At 46.3% G+C, this 16,318-nt stretch overlaps 1 protein-coding gene across 3 annotated transcripts in view; it reads left to right on the top strand.

Moving 5' to 3' along the window:
- The window catches only part of specc1 (sperm antigen with calponin homology and coiled-coil domains 1), an 83,782-nt gene that overhangs the window by 17,614 nt on the left and 49,850 nt on the right, over positions 1 to 16,318 (top strand). For 2 of the 3 annotated variants that reach the window (XM_036525343.1, XM_036525345.1), the window contains exons 3-4: positions 4,167 to 4,343; positions 4,689 to 4,824. In XM_036525343.1, the coding sequence (XP_036381236.1) occupies positions 4,200 to 4,343; positions 4,689 to 4,824 (280 nt within the window). In that variant the 5' untranslated portion in view covers positions 4,167 to 4,199. Of the gene's footprint in view, positions 1 to 4,166; positions 4,344 to 4,688; positions 4,825 to 14,182; positions 14,824 to 16,318 lie in introns of those variants that run through there. The other variant, XM_036525344.1, reaches the window with a different exon arrangement.

Here is a 16,318-nt window from a genome sequence, read left to right as displayed (position 1 = left end):
CTCAGGAGGTAGCCTCAGAGTTATTTATAATGCGATAAGGAAAGTGGGGAATGTCTCTGTGCGTGGCTAAAACCCTTCTCTGAGGTCAGAGACAGTGGTGTCTTGAATGAAGAATGGCTCTCCCATGGCATCAGCCGCTGATAAATCGCATTTGTGATGGATGCTTCAGACCTGCTGCGAGTGAGAGGCCTCCTTGGTGCTCTTAATTAACATGTGCACGTCGGCGTGTGTTCTGTGCAGTGGGCTAACGGTGTGTCTGTTTGTGTGTGCCTGTGTGGATGTATATACACGTGTGTGTGTGTGTGTCTGTGCTTGTATGTGACGTATCTCGGTGTTCCTGGTGAGTGATGGCTGCCAACTGAAGCAATACAGATGAGATGCTCTAAAGGCCAGGACTGAAAGATCAGTCAATACAGCCTTGTGTTATCTGGAGATAGTCCTAAGCCTAGTATTTCCTCAGGTATCTTTATGGAACTGTATATAGCAATCTTTTTATCCCCTATCACCCCCATTTTAACTTTTTTTTTGCCTGCTTTTTGAATGTTAACACATCAGTCTGTTCCAAAGTTCCTCACCAAAGAACTGCTTTGGTCTTTTGTAAATGCACAGGATTATAACGTCTGTCAGAAGTATGCACATCTCGCTCCTGGCCTTTTGAAACTGATAAGACATGAGAAAACGAGTGGCTTTTCGCAGCACTTTGAAAGGCATCTTATCACTGGCCGCCAGCCTGGACATTATATGGCTGCGAGTTCCTTGAAGGTGCCTCTGCTGAGCTCCAGGAAGGCAGCCATATTTGGAAGCAATGTCCCCGTGGGGACTGTCTTAACTCGCCTGCCGTCTAAAGTGTGTTCAGTATAATTAGGCAGAAAGCCACCCACTACTTAAGGGTGTGACGACCAGAAATGCATGTTCCATATTTTCATTTCCAGGCATTTTTCTCATAGGCACAACACAATGCTATTTTAGCACCATCACTGTTTGCTCCCGGGATCTTTTTACTCTACACTTTTACCTACTTCCTTGGACAGTGCATGGGATTTCTGATTTATAGTTCATCTGTAATATTGCCCAAAGCTTTATTTTCCCTAAAGTATTTATAAAATTGAATGCACAAGATATGCTGTTAGTAACATCTAAAATTTAGATCAAGGGAATATTTAAAATCTCCTGAAACACTATGCCAATCATAACATTTTTTGCAATTTGTCCAGAGCAGTCCTTAAGAGCATTAATTTTGAAATCTTGAATTCAATTATCACGGAGAGCGACGGAGAGGCTGAATTAGGAGCACTGCTCCGGCTCTTGGGCTCGGAGACAGCTCTCACGTGGCGGTCTGTGAGACATGTGGGAGCGGTATGTCGAAAGCCGAGCTATTTCCTCGCTTAATTGATGACCCACTTGAGGAGTCACGGAGCGGGGGAGCCACGTCACCGCAGCGCGGTCGGTCACGCGGCTGCCGTGGCATTCCGCTCTCCTGTTTCCGTGAGGGGGCCCCCGTGTGCCGCAGGGGGAGGTGGGCTGAGTTATGGGGCTGGACCCCGCAGGGACCGCAGTGTGCTGTGCACATGCGCTCGCCCCGCGCATGGGAACCGGCTGATAAAAACAGACCCCGCATTACCTGAAAGCTGTCAGTCAGTCAGCCCGACGGGGGCCATCTGCGGCTCAGCCGTTTTGCGGGGCCGGATCGGGGGCAGCGCGTGACGAGCGCTGCTCTGAGGTACGGGCCGTCGGAGGCGAGTCTCGGAGATGTTGCTCATTACTGATTCCCGCTTACAGCGGCGAGGCAGAGATGAGCAAAACAAATGATGCTCTGAACGCCTCCAGAATCCAATTTAGAACTTTATCGAACGTTTCCCCTCTCGGCTGCCCCTTGCAATAGATCATTTAATTGCACACGTTTGTTGTTTTCGGATTCATTTAGCAGCTTCCTCCCGTGGTATTACAGTGCTGGTGCTGCAGATCATTTCGAAAGTTGAGTCCATATGTGTATCATCAGAATCACTGTGTTGCTTCTATTTAGACCTTTGCAAAGGGTACCAAGAGCCATCTTTCAAAAAAAAAGAAAACCCTACGTCCTTATGTATCTAGTAACAGTCTGAAACTGTTGAACCTTTCTGGGAAAAGCTAATACTGTAGGAATCAGGAATGAACTCCAGGGAATGTTAAGTTGCATTGTACCAAATGCACACCGAGTCCAGGACCTGTCCAAGGCTGATTTAGAAGTAATCTGTCCACACAGCCAAACACTATGCCTGGGTTTGGTTTTCACATAGAAGCACTCTGGGCAACTTGTAACTGTGCTTACCCGACTTAAGCAGGTCTCATTCAAGTCTTCCATTGCCTCGGTTTTACTTCACCAAAGCATTAGAGGTCGGTTTTACATAACAAGAGGAACACAGGAAATATTGAGCTCTGTGTCAAAGGCCCAAAATGAGTCCATTTGTCCAAGGTCCCGGGGCGCGATGAGGGATTCTGTTGGGAACTGAACCAGCAGTCCTGACATCATATGACTCTCCCCCACACAGTGTGCGCTGTGTCCGCTAATCAGATAACAACCTGGGGACTTTCTCTAATTACACTCGCATTAAATGTAGCTTTGTGCCCGATCTCTCACAGAAGCACCTCTGCTTTAATGGCAACAGCTTAGCCTTTGTTGAGTTGGTTTTGGGTTGGCGCCAGCTTCCCCCTGTACACTTCAGTGCTGTAATCACAGTACTCAGCACCCCGGCCTCTCTTTCTTGAAGTTGTGACTTGGTTAAAATTGAGTTTGGAACTGTTGGAGTTTAAAGCTGATAGATCATATGCAAATAACTTTCCACATCACGAGATACTGTTTTTCACGATGTTGAATTGACACTAAATCTGGGAAATTGGCAGAATACCTACCATTAAATGTGGAGTTCTGGAATCAATAAATAATCTTTTTTCTCAGAAAAAGCACTCGTAGTAAGCATGTACCCAGCAAAAGACCGTTTAAAAAAGGGAGTTTGGAGGGGGTGGGGGGAGATTGAGGGGGGGTGTGCAATTTTAAATCCACAGTGTTGCTGCCGTAATCGTTTTCTTCACTGCAATGGGCCCTGGCCCAGCCTGACCCCTTTAAAAGCGAAGGAAGTCAAAGAGCCTTATTCCCCTATTGGTAAGCGCTCTCCGGTTCAGTCGTCAGTGGGGCCCCGTGTTAACGATTGAGTTAGTGTACTCTTTACACCCGCTCCAGTTAAAATCAATGAGTCAATCCCCTGGGGGTCTGCGGAGACCGGCCGGAGAGCTCATTATAGCCACTGAAATGCAGTGCCTCTCCAAGCTGAAGAGCACTTCCCTCTGTCTGTGACCTCCTGCGCTCTGCGCATCGCGGTCGCATGAATTATTTAAAGAAGCAGATAAAGAATTTTCTCGTCCTCCTGCCATCCCCATGTCTGCTGGAGCACTGCTTTCGCAGACTTTTGAGGAGGACATGGCCTTCTCTCTGGGCACCCTCCGGCCGGTCCGCTCCGAACAGGGCAAAGTGTTAAAACGGTGGGGTTTGTCGCCACGATGTCGAGACGGCGGGAAGCCTCACTCTGCCATAGTCTGCCCATGAACAGGAAACATCTCGACCCGGCTGGCCATTTTACCCCGGCGCCCCGAGACCCGACTTGTGTTTCTTGGCATGGTCTTGAATGCCATGAGTGCTAAAGCTGCCAAAGTCCAGCTCTCAGAGTTCAACCTCTTAAAGCCTTATACACAGGAAGTGCACCACACAAATCACCATACCAAGCCCAGGGTTCCCTTGACCCCATTCCACTCTGGTCCAAAGGAACATGTTTTTCAACAAAAGAGGTACAGCACATAGCTGACAAAAAGATTCACATCCAGGATGGGTACAATCTTCTAGCTTTTTTAGTCTTTCAAGTGGAAAAAACAGACCTGTCCAGACTGAGGAGAGGGGTTGTGCTGGCCGGTTCATTCAGGACAAGGATGAGATACATCAGGTGGTTGAGTGTCTGTTAAGTAAAAGCCTGCCAGCACCGCAGCCCTTTAGGACCTTTCTGATTGCGTAACTCTGCTCTGAGGATACATTGTAGTTGAAAGTAACCAAAACTGAATGCTTAAATTGTGTCTGCAGACAGCTCTGTGTTTCTTGTTGTTGTAAACGTGCCCCTTCCTCCTCTCCCTCTCTCTCACAGCCTGAAGCGCGTGGGCCGCGAGCCGTCTGAGCCATGCTGAAGGGAGGGGCCGCCAAGGGGGGGCTGCCCAAACCGGGGCTCCAGGATAGAGCCAGGCTGCCCTCTGCTGCCTCCGCCGCGGGAATGAAGACCTCCAAGTCCTCCAGCACGCTGTCCACAGACCTGCGGCTCAGCCGGGTAGGCCCAGCACAGACACACCCCCCCCGCCCCCCGCTGCCGCCAACCGTTATGGTGATGAATGCTGTTCCGGTCAGCTGGAATCAGAGGGGCTGTGCGCTCTGATTCCACTTATGCTCCCGTTTACGCAGGCTGTTAAAGTGACAGAGGGCCCTCCTCCGACCTGGGTGTTGGCTCTGTTTCTTTGACCTCCACAACGTGTTGCGAAACCTCAGAGAAGGTGTAAAAAGGGGGCTACTTTATCACATTGGTTTTCACACTGTTGGAGAAGGGGTGTTGGTGTCCACGGTGTAACCAGTGTGTGTGTGTGTGTGTGTGAACGTGTGTGTCCTTGTGACCCGGCAGCTGAAGCGGGCGAGCAGTGACGATGCCTTGGCCAAGCCGGGGCTGGGAGCGGCAGCGGCGGGTTCCCGCATGAAGAAGACGGTCACCACGGGGGCCATCTCCGAGCTCGCCGACGCGCGGCCCCGCAGCCTGAGCGGTAGGGATCCTGCCATTGCGACACACACCTCCCTTCCTTCCTCTTTCTCTGCCAGCATGTGACCTTCCACATGTGATGAAAATGTCATCTCTGAGGCCCATGCACAAACTCTGACAACGCTGCAAAATGAAGACGTGTTTCCCGCACAAATATTATAGTTGGCTGGCGGTCTGCCAAATCAGCTTAGACTAATAGTCCTAGAGCTATGATGGGCTTTGGGTTGAGTGTTTTGCTTTTTTATGTTTCACAAAGAAAGGATATGATATGTTCTTTGAAACATATAAAATTACAAAGCAGAACTTGTGATGGGCACACATGCTTGTTTCCTCGATTTATTTTTGGTGAACAAAAAAAAATCCACTGATAGCCACTAGGTGGCCATAGTTCCCCACAAGATTTTTGAAGCAAGCTGTTAAAATGGGTCATTACAGAAGCAAAGATGAAGCTTTGTTTCATTTCAGTTTATGGAGTTATATTTTTGCTGTAAACATACGTGTGACGTTTTAAACCAAACACTTTAACAACGTACGTACAGTCACACAAAAGCAAAGTTGTTACTTGAGAGTGTTTTCTAATGAAGGAACTTTGTAGTCAGGGCCACACTGTCCTCTCATGCTATTCATTGGCTGGTCTCCACTCTGAATTCTAATGAGAGGACTGGATACCCCAGGCAGGGGTTTGCTGTCCTTCACTGCAGTGGATGGACCTGGTTTCTGCCGCATGTCATATGCTGTCTTTATTGGGCAGGGTTAAGAAGGAAAGAAGAATGCTTAAAAGAATTTAGAGATGCATTTCGTTTGTCTTCTCTTTGAAAAGAACCTTTTGCCTCGACAGTCTAGGAATTGCTTCATCAACATGATCCCCCTTTAAGGAGAGCTTTGTTTCATAAGCAGGCAGCCTCCTCCTTGTTTTCTGTGTGTGTACACTTTTAATCACAGAACAATGTGCATGTAATTTGCGGATTTTCCTGCTTTGCTCTTTTGCTTTACTCAGCCTCTCATTTTTTCCTGCTTTATGGTTTATTGTTAGGTGTATTATCTTGCTGCAAGAGAATAGCAATTGTGCAGAATGAAGGGAGCGCTCAGACAGTGAATCACAGCTTGGGTTGCAGGGAATTCTAAACTGCTGTAGAACTCAAGTGCACAAGCAGAACATCAATGGCAGCCCATTTTACTCTGAGCTCTATAATAGTACTCTGTCGTTGCACACCCACTTAGTACCCAGTTCTAATGAGTAAGTACAGCAGTAACATCTCAAATCTGTATGATTCTCAGTTTTGATGCACAGTTACATCTGGTACCAGTCAGAATTATATGAATATTTGAGTAGAAGGTTTTAATATTATAACATGACCTTCAGGTGATGTGTCTGATGGACTGCATGTCACACACTTGCTCAGGGGTTTTCTTTGTTTCATTTTGATCTCAATGACCTTTCGAGTTCCTTTTTTTGCGAAAATCGTTTTTGGTAAACTGGTAAAGTATCACGTTGCCATGTGGTGATTCTTAATGCCCCAGCTTCCTCTGAGGAAGGCTGCTCATTATCAAATGTTATAGGGCTGAGTGTGAATGACCTTCACAGTTCAACCGCAGGTCAGCTCAGCTGTTATGGAAAGAAATAGCTTTGAAAGGCTGTAACACGTTCAGAGTGCTGCAGACTGCTTCTTCAAAAAAACATGAACAAATGTTTTTCATCAGCCCTCAGCCAATGTGACAAGTCAATGGCTTCTGAACCCTCGGGACCAAATAAGACCGCAAAATGCATTTGTGTGCAGTCAGAGACAGATTATCCGTTACATATACATTTAATAAAGTTTCAAGCATGTTTATTTATTCATTGGAGATAAACTTCAACTCTGGTTCTGCTATTTTGAGCCATTCGTATTTTCGTAAGGCAGCTTTCAGTGTATCATTAATATGTGCATCAAGATGTGCATTAAGAGGTTAAACACCATTCATTTCAGAAATGTTATCAGAGCTGTCAAACTGGTATTCTTTGTGGCAGAAATTGGTGAACATCATTTGTCATTATGTCATTTAAATCTAAGGCTGCATATCTTAATTGTAATTCCAGGAACAAATATTAACGTGTACTGTACCTGTATATATCATGTGATGACTGATACCTGTATTTGGAATCAAGCAGCATCTACAGTCTGCAATCTGTACAATCTGTTTAGATTGGCAAGATTTATTGAATTACTTCCTATATGACAATTTAGTCACTTTTATGACAGTTTAGTCTCACGTTGTGGAGGATTGTTGTGCTTTCATGGGTTTGGCTTTGTGGCCAAATACCAAAGAGAGGGTGGAGTCGGCCTTTATGTAACTGAACATTTCGGTTGGTTTGAGATCTCGAGTGACGGAGCGCAATTAGCCGACACCCGTTGTGTCTTTTGTCTGCACCTACACGCAGCAATTTAAAACATTTCAAAACACGATGTGCTCACTGCGCTGGATAATTGCTGAAAATTCAAAGGGGGTGCAATAACTTTTCAATCTCAAATTCCCCAGATGTTTTAACTGTATGAGAAAATGCCACACCTCCACACCCACACAGTTGCTGTATTTTTAATGTAACCCCAATACAACAAATAGCCAACATAATGGAAAATGCAGTAAAGGACCAAAAGCTCCCAACTCCATTGAGCCACACAGGCTTAACTTACCTTGGTTTTGTCATGTGCTTAGCACCGTTGCTTTACATGCATTCCACAAACAATATCGCACTCATTTATAATCCCAGTGGTATAAATCAAGAATACAACTTTATTTTCTGGCGTACGCCTGAAACTGGCTGTGAGGTCAGATCCTTTGCAGCTGTTTTTGTGCCAATCCTAATGAGGGCACTTGGTAATTCACCAAGCCTTCCGCGAAAGCTGTCACATCAAGGTGGAAAGAAATGATTTTAAATTGCAAAATGCCCCTTTGGAAGTGCAGTGAAACTCACGTTGGTCCCATATGTTATTTCAGAGGCAGTGCTGGAGCTCTGGTGCAGTTATGAGTTGATTTAGGCTGTTCATGGGGGAGGGTTTTAGGTGTATGCCAGTTTTTTGTGACAGAGTTTCTCTCTCTTGCAGTGTTGTATCACTGAACTTGCGGCAGTTTCCTCAGGACCTCAGTTCTGCCTCAAGGCCTTTCCAGTATGTGTCAGTCATCTCTGCACCAGTAAATGTAGAGTACCTCTGATAGCTGTGGAAGTTAACTTTCATATCATGGCATTGAGGCAGAGATTGAGGAATAATATACTAGTTGTTACAGAAGGAGTCATTTGTGAAAATGTGAGACATATGTGTGTATATAATATAAATATTTTCCTCACACACACAGTCACATACAGTCACACACACTCATACAATAAGTGCTTTGTCCACACTGCTTGTACAGTGCATTTATGTCCGTTTGTATACCAATAGGTCAGATTTCCTTTATCCAGTGTAGTCTATGTCATGGCGTGGTCAGAAAAAAAGATAAAGAGAAGGAGAGAAGTGCAGAGAAGGATAACACGACTATATTTCTTAAATAAAGGACTTATTATGAGGGAAGCTTTTGTGTTCAGTAAGAGGAGGCTGAGGGGTGAACTGATTGCAGTATTAAAGATGGAGAAGTGGAATCATTAGCTGGATCATGCAGGCTACTTCGTGTTAAGTTCTGTGACACTGTTACTTTAAACAAATTATTCATTCGGTCATAATTGCGTGGAATTACTTAACTTCCCAGACTTTGACCTGGAGTCAAACTCTGCCATCCTTCATGTCCAAACTTGATGCAGTAATACATTCATCCTAGATTACAGGAAAATGATGATCTTGCATGGGCTGAATAGCCAGTTCTCATAATTATACTATACCTTGTGTGCTACGTCCTCACGTTAATCCCTTTAATAATCAGACATGCAGGCACAGTCAATATATGTTGCTTTCTGGTAATGGCCATTTCTTTATTTTACTCATTGCTCATTTAAGCAAAATTCAAGCAATGAAGAAATTAGCAAAGTCCTTCTCTGTGTATCTTTTCAAATGAAATATTATAATAAAGATGGACAGAGAGTTTGTTTTCTGCATTGCTGTGGTTTACACAGTTTAAAGCTCCTTTTTCCACCGATGCAGCAATATGCAAACACAATCTCCACCTTCAAAAATTGAACACTGGGTATTATTGTGCTTGTGGCATTCTGACATTTTAGTACAATTGACAGTTTCCATGGTCATGAAAAACCAACTATTTAGAGGTTGCAAAAAAAGACCTCCACAATATTGTTATTCATTTTACTTTTTTAGGGGGCAAAGTATGTGAGTGAAGCAGCTCTGTGCTCAAGGATGACTGAGTTAGTCTGATCTGACTTGTTATGGTCACACACCATTAGAATATAAGTCCATACACTTTGAAGGGAGTGAGTCTGAGCAGTTGCTTCACTGCTACGGTTCAGAATTGCCTGTGCAGTGGACCTAAAGTAGGGGATAAATAAGAGGTTTTGACAGAACTGGACATGCCAATCGGGCGAGGGGTCAGATGGGCCAGGAGCTTGTTCAGTCAGTGCGAAATCACATTAACCACATGAGCTATGTATAATTCTCAACCATGCGCACGGGCAAGGTGTCCACAAATCAGTGGAAGACAGTGTGTTGGCTAAGGAATAGTATAAAATGTACCTTTCACATTTTCCTTTTGATGTCAGGTGGGCAGACTGTCCCGTCTGTGTGCAGATTATCTACTGGGCATCCACAAACCCGTCTGTGTGTGATTTGGAGTTTGGATAAACACTTTTGCACTTTACTCAGAGGACCTTTATTTGGTGTCTGGGAGTTTGACTCAGTGATTGTATAAGAAAAACACCAGGCCTAATGTACAGGAGACATGTTCTTCATTAGTAGTTTCTATCTTCTTTTTATACATGCCTGCCCTTATGCCATCTGTCACATGGATCACTGTTAATTATCTCATCAGTGTGGAGGAACTGAGGGGATATTGAGCAGTAGTTTCTAAGCACTGTCAGGTTTTCCGCTTTGTGACCAGTGGGAAAGAATCTGAGAGAATTCAGTCGAATTGGTTGGAGAGCCTCCCTCCACTTCCTATCACAAGCTTAATGTCAATATCAGAGGCAGGTTTTTCAAGAGGCTTTCAAAGCAAACGTGTTATCATAAAGCTCAGAAATGTCACATGCCTGCATGCCGTTAAAGTCACTGACGTGTAGCCTCGTATTATTTTTCAAGTGCCACCCGTTTCACAACCAGGCTGCTCTGGAACAATAGTACTCGAGTGTCGAGAGCCAGATCAACAGGCGTCTCAATGTGGAGTGGCCCATCGCTGTTCAGACCTGTCACTCATTTCGTAGGTGTGGGAACTGTGATTTCAGGCTCATATCTACAGTAGGTTGACGTATATGCTTTGAAGTTAGTGAATACACAAGCTTTTTGTTCACTCTTGAAATGACTTTCAACTCAGCAAGTCAGCACTGTAAATTTGTAACTTTGTGAAAACTACCAATGGCCCTAGCAGCTCTAGCTGCATACGACAGATTATATGCCCATATTTGACACTGTTTTGGGATTTACAGGGTTAAGAATTCAACAGGTAACAATTATGTAACAAAAAAAAATCCATTAAAAAGTAATTCCAAAACGCTTCTCGCCTCTGGTGATGCAAAGATATGTCCTTGAGAGAATGTGTTCTCACGCAATAAAAAAAACTCATCTTTTTCCATAAAAACAGGAAGAATAAAATCACCAGTTATCTCATTTTGAAAAATTTGCAAGACAACACTCATACATTAACGTGTGTTTTTAAGAGTGTTTTTTTTTTTTCAGCTTTTTGTTTTTATGTTCACATTCTCCAGCAGGTCATAACACGCTTCCCTGTAGTTAACCCACGATTTATTGCACTCTTGTCATAAACGGATTTCTGCACTGTCATACTTGCAATATGTATAAACATGCAAGCTTCCAGTGTTATTCATCTTGATTTAAAGTGAAGTGAAGCTGCAAACTGAAATAGAACTCAAAATGAAATAAAGTTGGGCCAGGTCTTGATTGCACCGGTTGGTGAATACTTTGTAACACCTTGTTATGAAATCTTTTCCTTTCTTTCTTCCTTCGTCTGTGTGTGTTTACCTGAAAGGTGCTGTATCTGCTTTTACTGCACCCCCTGAAGCCTGCTGTCATGAAAGCATGTCAGTCGTAATGTGATCGCATTAGCACATCTGTTACACGGCCTGGATTATGAATATATGGCATGGTCTGGCACATTGCAGTGCCCTCTCAGCGAGGCTCCTGTTACCTCACTTTGCAGCGTCAGTCTTACTCTTGACTTTGTTTTGTGGCATTTTGACTTAGCGTCTCTGACAGAGATTGCAGATCCTGTATTTCATTATCATTAATTTCGCAAGGAACGGATGAGTCTGATTTTCATTGTTTCTTGTTTTTTTTTTGCGGCAAAAGGTAAGCAGAATCACAAGAATGGACAAAGGCAGAATGTTAATGGGTTTCAGTTGTGATCGAAACCATATGGAGCCCACTTATGATAAGTGATCTTCAGTGGGCCCCGGGGGATGTGGGTAAACGGGGTGATTTTTCTTTCTTTTCTTTCTTTTTTTTTTTTGGTTTAAAAGCGATGATGCCAGACAGACTCTTCCAGAGATGGCAGAGCTCTCCTTCCCCTCCTCACATGTGCTGGACTCCCCACCCCCCCGTGCCGGTAAAGACATATGGCCAGTCAGCCCCGGTGTCACCCATCCGACGGCACTTAAGCGATTGCCACAGAGCCGGAATGGCAGCCAATCCCGCGCTCTGCGGGAAACGCGTAGGCCACTCGCAGGTTTACGGCAGGACAGATCAGCCAGCTCCGCTCAGACAGGAGATGAGGGAGCGGCTCTGGGGAGAGGTCATATCCGGGACCTCGGCATCCATTAAGCGCGAGAGGGGAGGGACGGGGCGGCCTGGCACTTGGCTTAATGAATCTCACCGTCAGCCAAGGGGTTAAAGCTCCGCCACATCAGGATGACTTATTTAAAGCTTCATCAATATTTAAATGAAGCTTCTGCATCGGAGAGTTCTCGGTCAACCGAGAAAAAAGACGCTGTCGGCAGCTTCGTTTGCGGCAGATCACACATTTGGCGGCCCGACGGGAGATTCTTCGGTGGCCCGGGTGCGGATGTTCATTAAAACAGTCCCGTTTGCAGCTTTATCCGGACCCGTTCGCGAGGAATGCGTGCGCTGCTTCAGCTACAAATCTCAGAGGTCCCATGTTGTGCGTTTTTTTGGAAGCACTGCTTTAAACATTATCTGATTTAGCTTCTTGCTGAAGAGCATAGCCCCAGTGTGCACTAGGAGGTAGCGTGTTCTAGAAGAGGTGCAGTCTTTTGATCAGATGCCATAATTAGTGATCTGTATGAACTTGTTAATGATTTAAAGAATGCTTTTTTTTCAACTTCTCATGTCCTAAGTGCTGAACAGCGTTGGTACTTGATCAAGCCATGGCTATTTGTCACCCTAAACAATCTGGGACATTACTGTGGACTTGGATATTAACCTGCTGTAATTCACTTACAGGCGCAAACATCATTTAAGGGCTCTCTTGGCCACCGTGTGCTACAAGACCTTTCACTTTTCATTACGCCCACCTGAGTGCTGCAAAGATACATGCTACCTGGCATACCGCTGAACCAGACACAGATCAGAGGCATTTTATCATGTGAAAGATTCATGGCCTCTTGGCGTCAGCCAACACATGTGGACAAGTGTTTTAGTTTAGGCATTCATACTTTCCAAAAGCTTTATGGGACAGACAGCAAGTAATATCCCAGGCTCTGTCTTTTCGTGCCATTTTATTAAATTGACTAAATAGATACACCTGTTAAATGGTGTCTACTTACCCCTAAGATCAGCAGGATGAATATCCCGACAGTGGAGATGACTGATACTATAAATCACCTCCATATTGCTGACCACATGGATTCGATTGCACAGCGTAACTGGATTGTGGTGTTTTTCATGCATTTATGAGGAAAAGGCTTTGCTGTTAAATGTTTGGAGAGGGTGCCACACTGCATTTTCCTCACCAGCGTGACTTAAACAAGCTAATCAGTTCAAGAAATCTGGAGAGAGGCTCAGCGGACCTTGCTCATTGGCGCTCAGGGGATTGTGAATTTTTGCGAGATGGCTGGGCCGAGTTTATTATGAAAGATGCTTTTAGTCAGCGGTCAGCGCCTGGCTGTTATGATGAAGGATGGGGGAGAGGAAGGACTCAGCCGGGAGAGCGGCGGGTGCGAACGTGCCCAGACACCAGCCGGCCCGGGGAGGGGAGAGGAGCGACGGTACCAGCAGGCTCGGGCCCCCGGGACGCCGCGTCCGAAAGGCAGGCCTTTTCCGCCACGCGACCCCATTCCCCCCTGCTCCCTTCAGACGCCTCGCGGCCTCGCCTTCGATGTGCGGTTTAGCCGCCTCCCCCGCCACTCGGTTCCGCACGGTCACGACGCAAACAAAGGCAGCGCCGTTGTCTCCATGCTGATACTGAGCAATCGGCTCCTCCACGCCCACTCATTATGCTCACGCGGCTCTCAGGGAAGGGGAATTAGCATGCGAGAGAGCGAGCATGTCGCGGCCCCCGGGTCCCGCATCAGCTTCTCGGTCCCGACCCGCCAACGAGGAAGCACGTCCGGCAGAGATAGATGGTGTTCAAACGTCCCCGGTTGACGCATGAATTTTCGTCATTTTCCACCACGGTCGGAGTAATCATGAGAGAGGGAAAATGGTTTTACACAGGTTGGGTGTCTGTTTATATTCTGAGGGTGGTTCAGCCATGATGGGCTCAATCAGGAGAGGGGAGATTTGGTGACAGTTTAAAGAAATGTAACGTTACTGCAGCGAGAGAGAGGTGGAGAGTGAGAGAGAGAGAAAGAGAGAGAGAGAGGCGCGAGGGCGGCCGCATCTGAATGTTTGAGCCCCGCGCACACCCTAATAGGATTAAAAAGCAGCACCCGGCGCCAAAAGTCAGATTCTGGTGTAACTTTAATAAGAGCGCTGGAAGGGAGGCGCTGTCTGAAAGCCGCATTGTTCTGGGAGGGCAGCATATCCACCCGAGCGAAGATGACACATCGGCTCTCTTCAAACTTCATTTTTCATGGCTTTTATGGGCATAAATATTTCAGAAAGCATACATAGTGGATGAGAGGCAAAAAAAACAAGCAACCCCCCTGGTGTGTGAGCCGCAGGGTGAATGGTATAGTCTGAACCCCCCCTCCCCCCCACGCTTCCCATAGTAATGTAGAGACCCGCTAAGAAAACATTGCCGGACGGTATCTGGAAGCACAGCGCACCGTCTGCCAGAGTTCCATCTAATCTTCTTGGGCTGCCTCTTGCTGGATGGATGGGGTCAGGAGAGTTCGTATGAAAGGGAAGAATAGAGACTGCTCTGCTGTCAGCCTTGCCAAGAAGACAAATAGAGCCCCTCGCTCTCTCCCTCGCTCCCTCTCTCCCTCTCTGTCAGCCCCTCTTTCCCTCCTCCTACCAGGAAAAGTTTGTGGAGGTGCCTGCTAGGCGACCAGTCCTCCTCCAGCAGCAGCAGCAGCAGCAGCTGCGGCAGCAACGATCTCTGTGTGGCCTGGAAGCCACACCCCTCCTGATTACAACAGTCACTTGACTAATGAGGTCCGCGGCGCTGCTGGCAGTGTGCGATATTGTCATCGGTCTGGAGGAGGGTCCACAGTGCAGCTGAGCCGTCTGTGGTGGCAATGCCTGGAAAGCCAGAGATGCCTCCGGTCCTCTAACGCTGTAGCCCTGCTCCTGGAGTGGAAGGGATATTTTTTTTCTTTTTATTCCCTTTTTCTTTTTTGTTTTCTTTCTCAGTTCCCGTGGATTTTACAGGGCTTGAGTGTGCGCTTACCTGACTAACTGGCTGCCCTGTGGCTGTGGTCAATGGATTAATCTGTTCAGTGGTGGGAAAGCACAGAGGAGCGCAGGAGACATGGGAAACCAAGCCGGGAGAGTGGAGGAGCTGGAGCAAGGTCTGCTGTTCTCTTACTGCCTAACCTACCGGTGCCTTTCCTTTCAGGCAGAGCGCAAACAACCTATTCCTGTTTTTAAACTGTCATTCTTCTCTATTGTTACAAGAAGGTACACAGTGTGCTACTAGCTCACGCCGAATTAATGTCAGATGTTGGCTGTCATTATCACTTTTCCTGAGTTTTAATGTCGACTATAACCATTTAATAACTGAACGCTGTCTTGGAAAATTCCAGTTTTGTAAAAGACTGTCAGATATGCATACTGTACAAACATTATACTGAAGGTTCTGTTGTCATGGTTCTGAGTGAGAGTTATGTGCCTCTAGGCTAAATATGGGAGAATGCATAATGATGATTTATCTCAGCCTGTTCTTGAGTCAGTAAAAGGTACTTTGTTGGATAAAGCTTAAAGTGACAGGTTTTTGTGGCACGCGACGTTTAGACTTGAAAAGTGCTGAATAGAGTTTGCAGCAGCTCCCTCAGAGATAGCGCTCAGAGATGGTATCGCCCCCCCCCCCCCCCTGTCTCTTTCAGCCTCAGTCACTCCATTGCCCATGGACACAGTTCCCAAACCATTTCCATTTCAAAGCTCTCTTTAAACCGGTAGCTTTGCACGGGGAACGTGAGAAAGCCATCACTCCTCTCTCTCTGCGCCTCACCTTCCCGGTGAGCGCCCCTGCCGTGCAGCGCGCCGGACCTGGCCGCCTCTGAATTCTTCCTGGACGCGGTTTATCGGCGCCGGTTTCCGGGCTCGGCTCTTTCACTCACAGCAGAAGCGGGTCCGGCTGGGCACGCTGATAAAGCCCCCTCAGAAAACATGGGGGGTTTGTTTGTAGTGGCACGCTGTCCGCTGGAGGCTAATGGTCGTTTCATGAGCCGGGTACTTTCACATGACCCCGCACGAGCGGGGAGAGAGCAGACCCAGCCAGCACGGCACTAAAGAGTCTTATCAGCTCGCGGGGTGTTAAAGCTTGTCATTTGGAGCGGCAGTGTGTGCTGGCAGAGATATTCCAGGGGCTGCTTTGAGCCTGCCAGCTGTGTGACATGCACAGTTTTAGCCTTGTCACCACGTCCGCCGCCGGACGCAGACGAGGCTTACTGTACGCAAGCAAGTTTGCGAAAGGGGCAACGCACGTCTCACTTCTAATCATCACCATTTCTGTCTCCTCTCTGCAAAACATTCTGTTCCTAGTTTAAACAGTCTTATGATTTCATGTTTTTGAAAGAACGAGTTTATTTGGTATGGGGTGTTGCTGTTTTCAGCCATTACGTAGTGGAGCTATTTTTTACTTCTTGATCATCATTTGATCATCATTAAATGGGACTTATTTTCTCCAGTGGAAAAAACCCAAGACAGCCAAAATGAAAATTTGGAGCAAATGAGGGTAAAGCTATTGTTTTGGAGATGCTTTTCCAGTTCACTTTAGAAGATCGTGTACCCAGAGCGAATCGCTGTACCCGTTAACAAGCTGAATTATAAATTATTCCCAAACAG

This window comes from Megalops cyprinoides, chromosome 3, assembly GCF_013368585.1.
Source record: "Megalops cyprinoides isolate fMegCyp1 chromosome 3, fMegCyp1.pri, whole genome shotgun sequence".
NCBI lineage: Eukaryota > Metazoa > Chordata > Actinopteri > Elopiformes > Megalopidae > Megalops > Megalops cyprinoides.
This window is presented reverse-complemented; position numbering and strand designations above follow the sequence as displayed.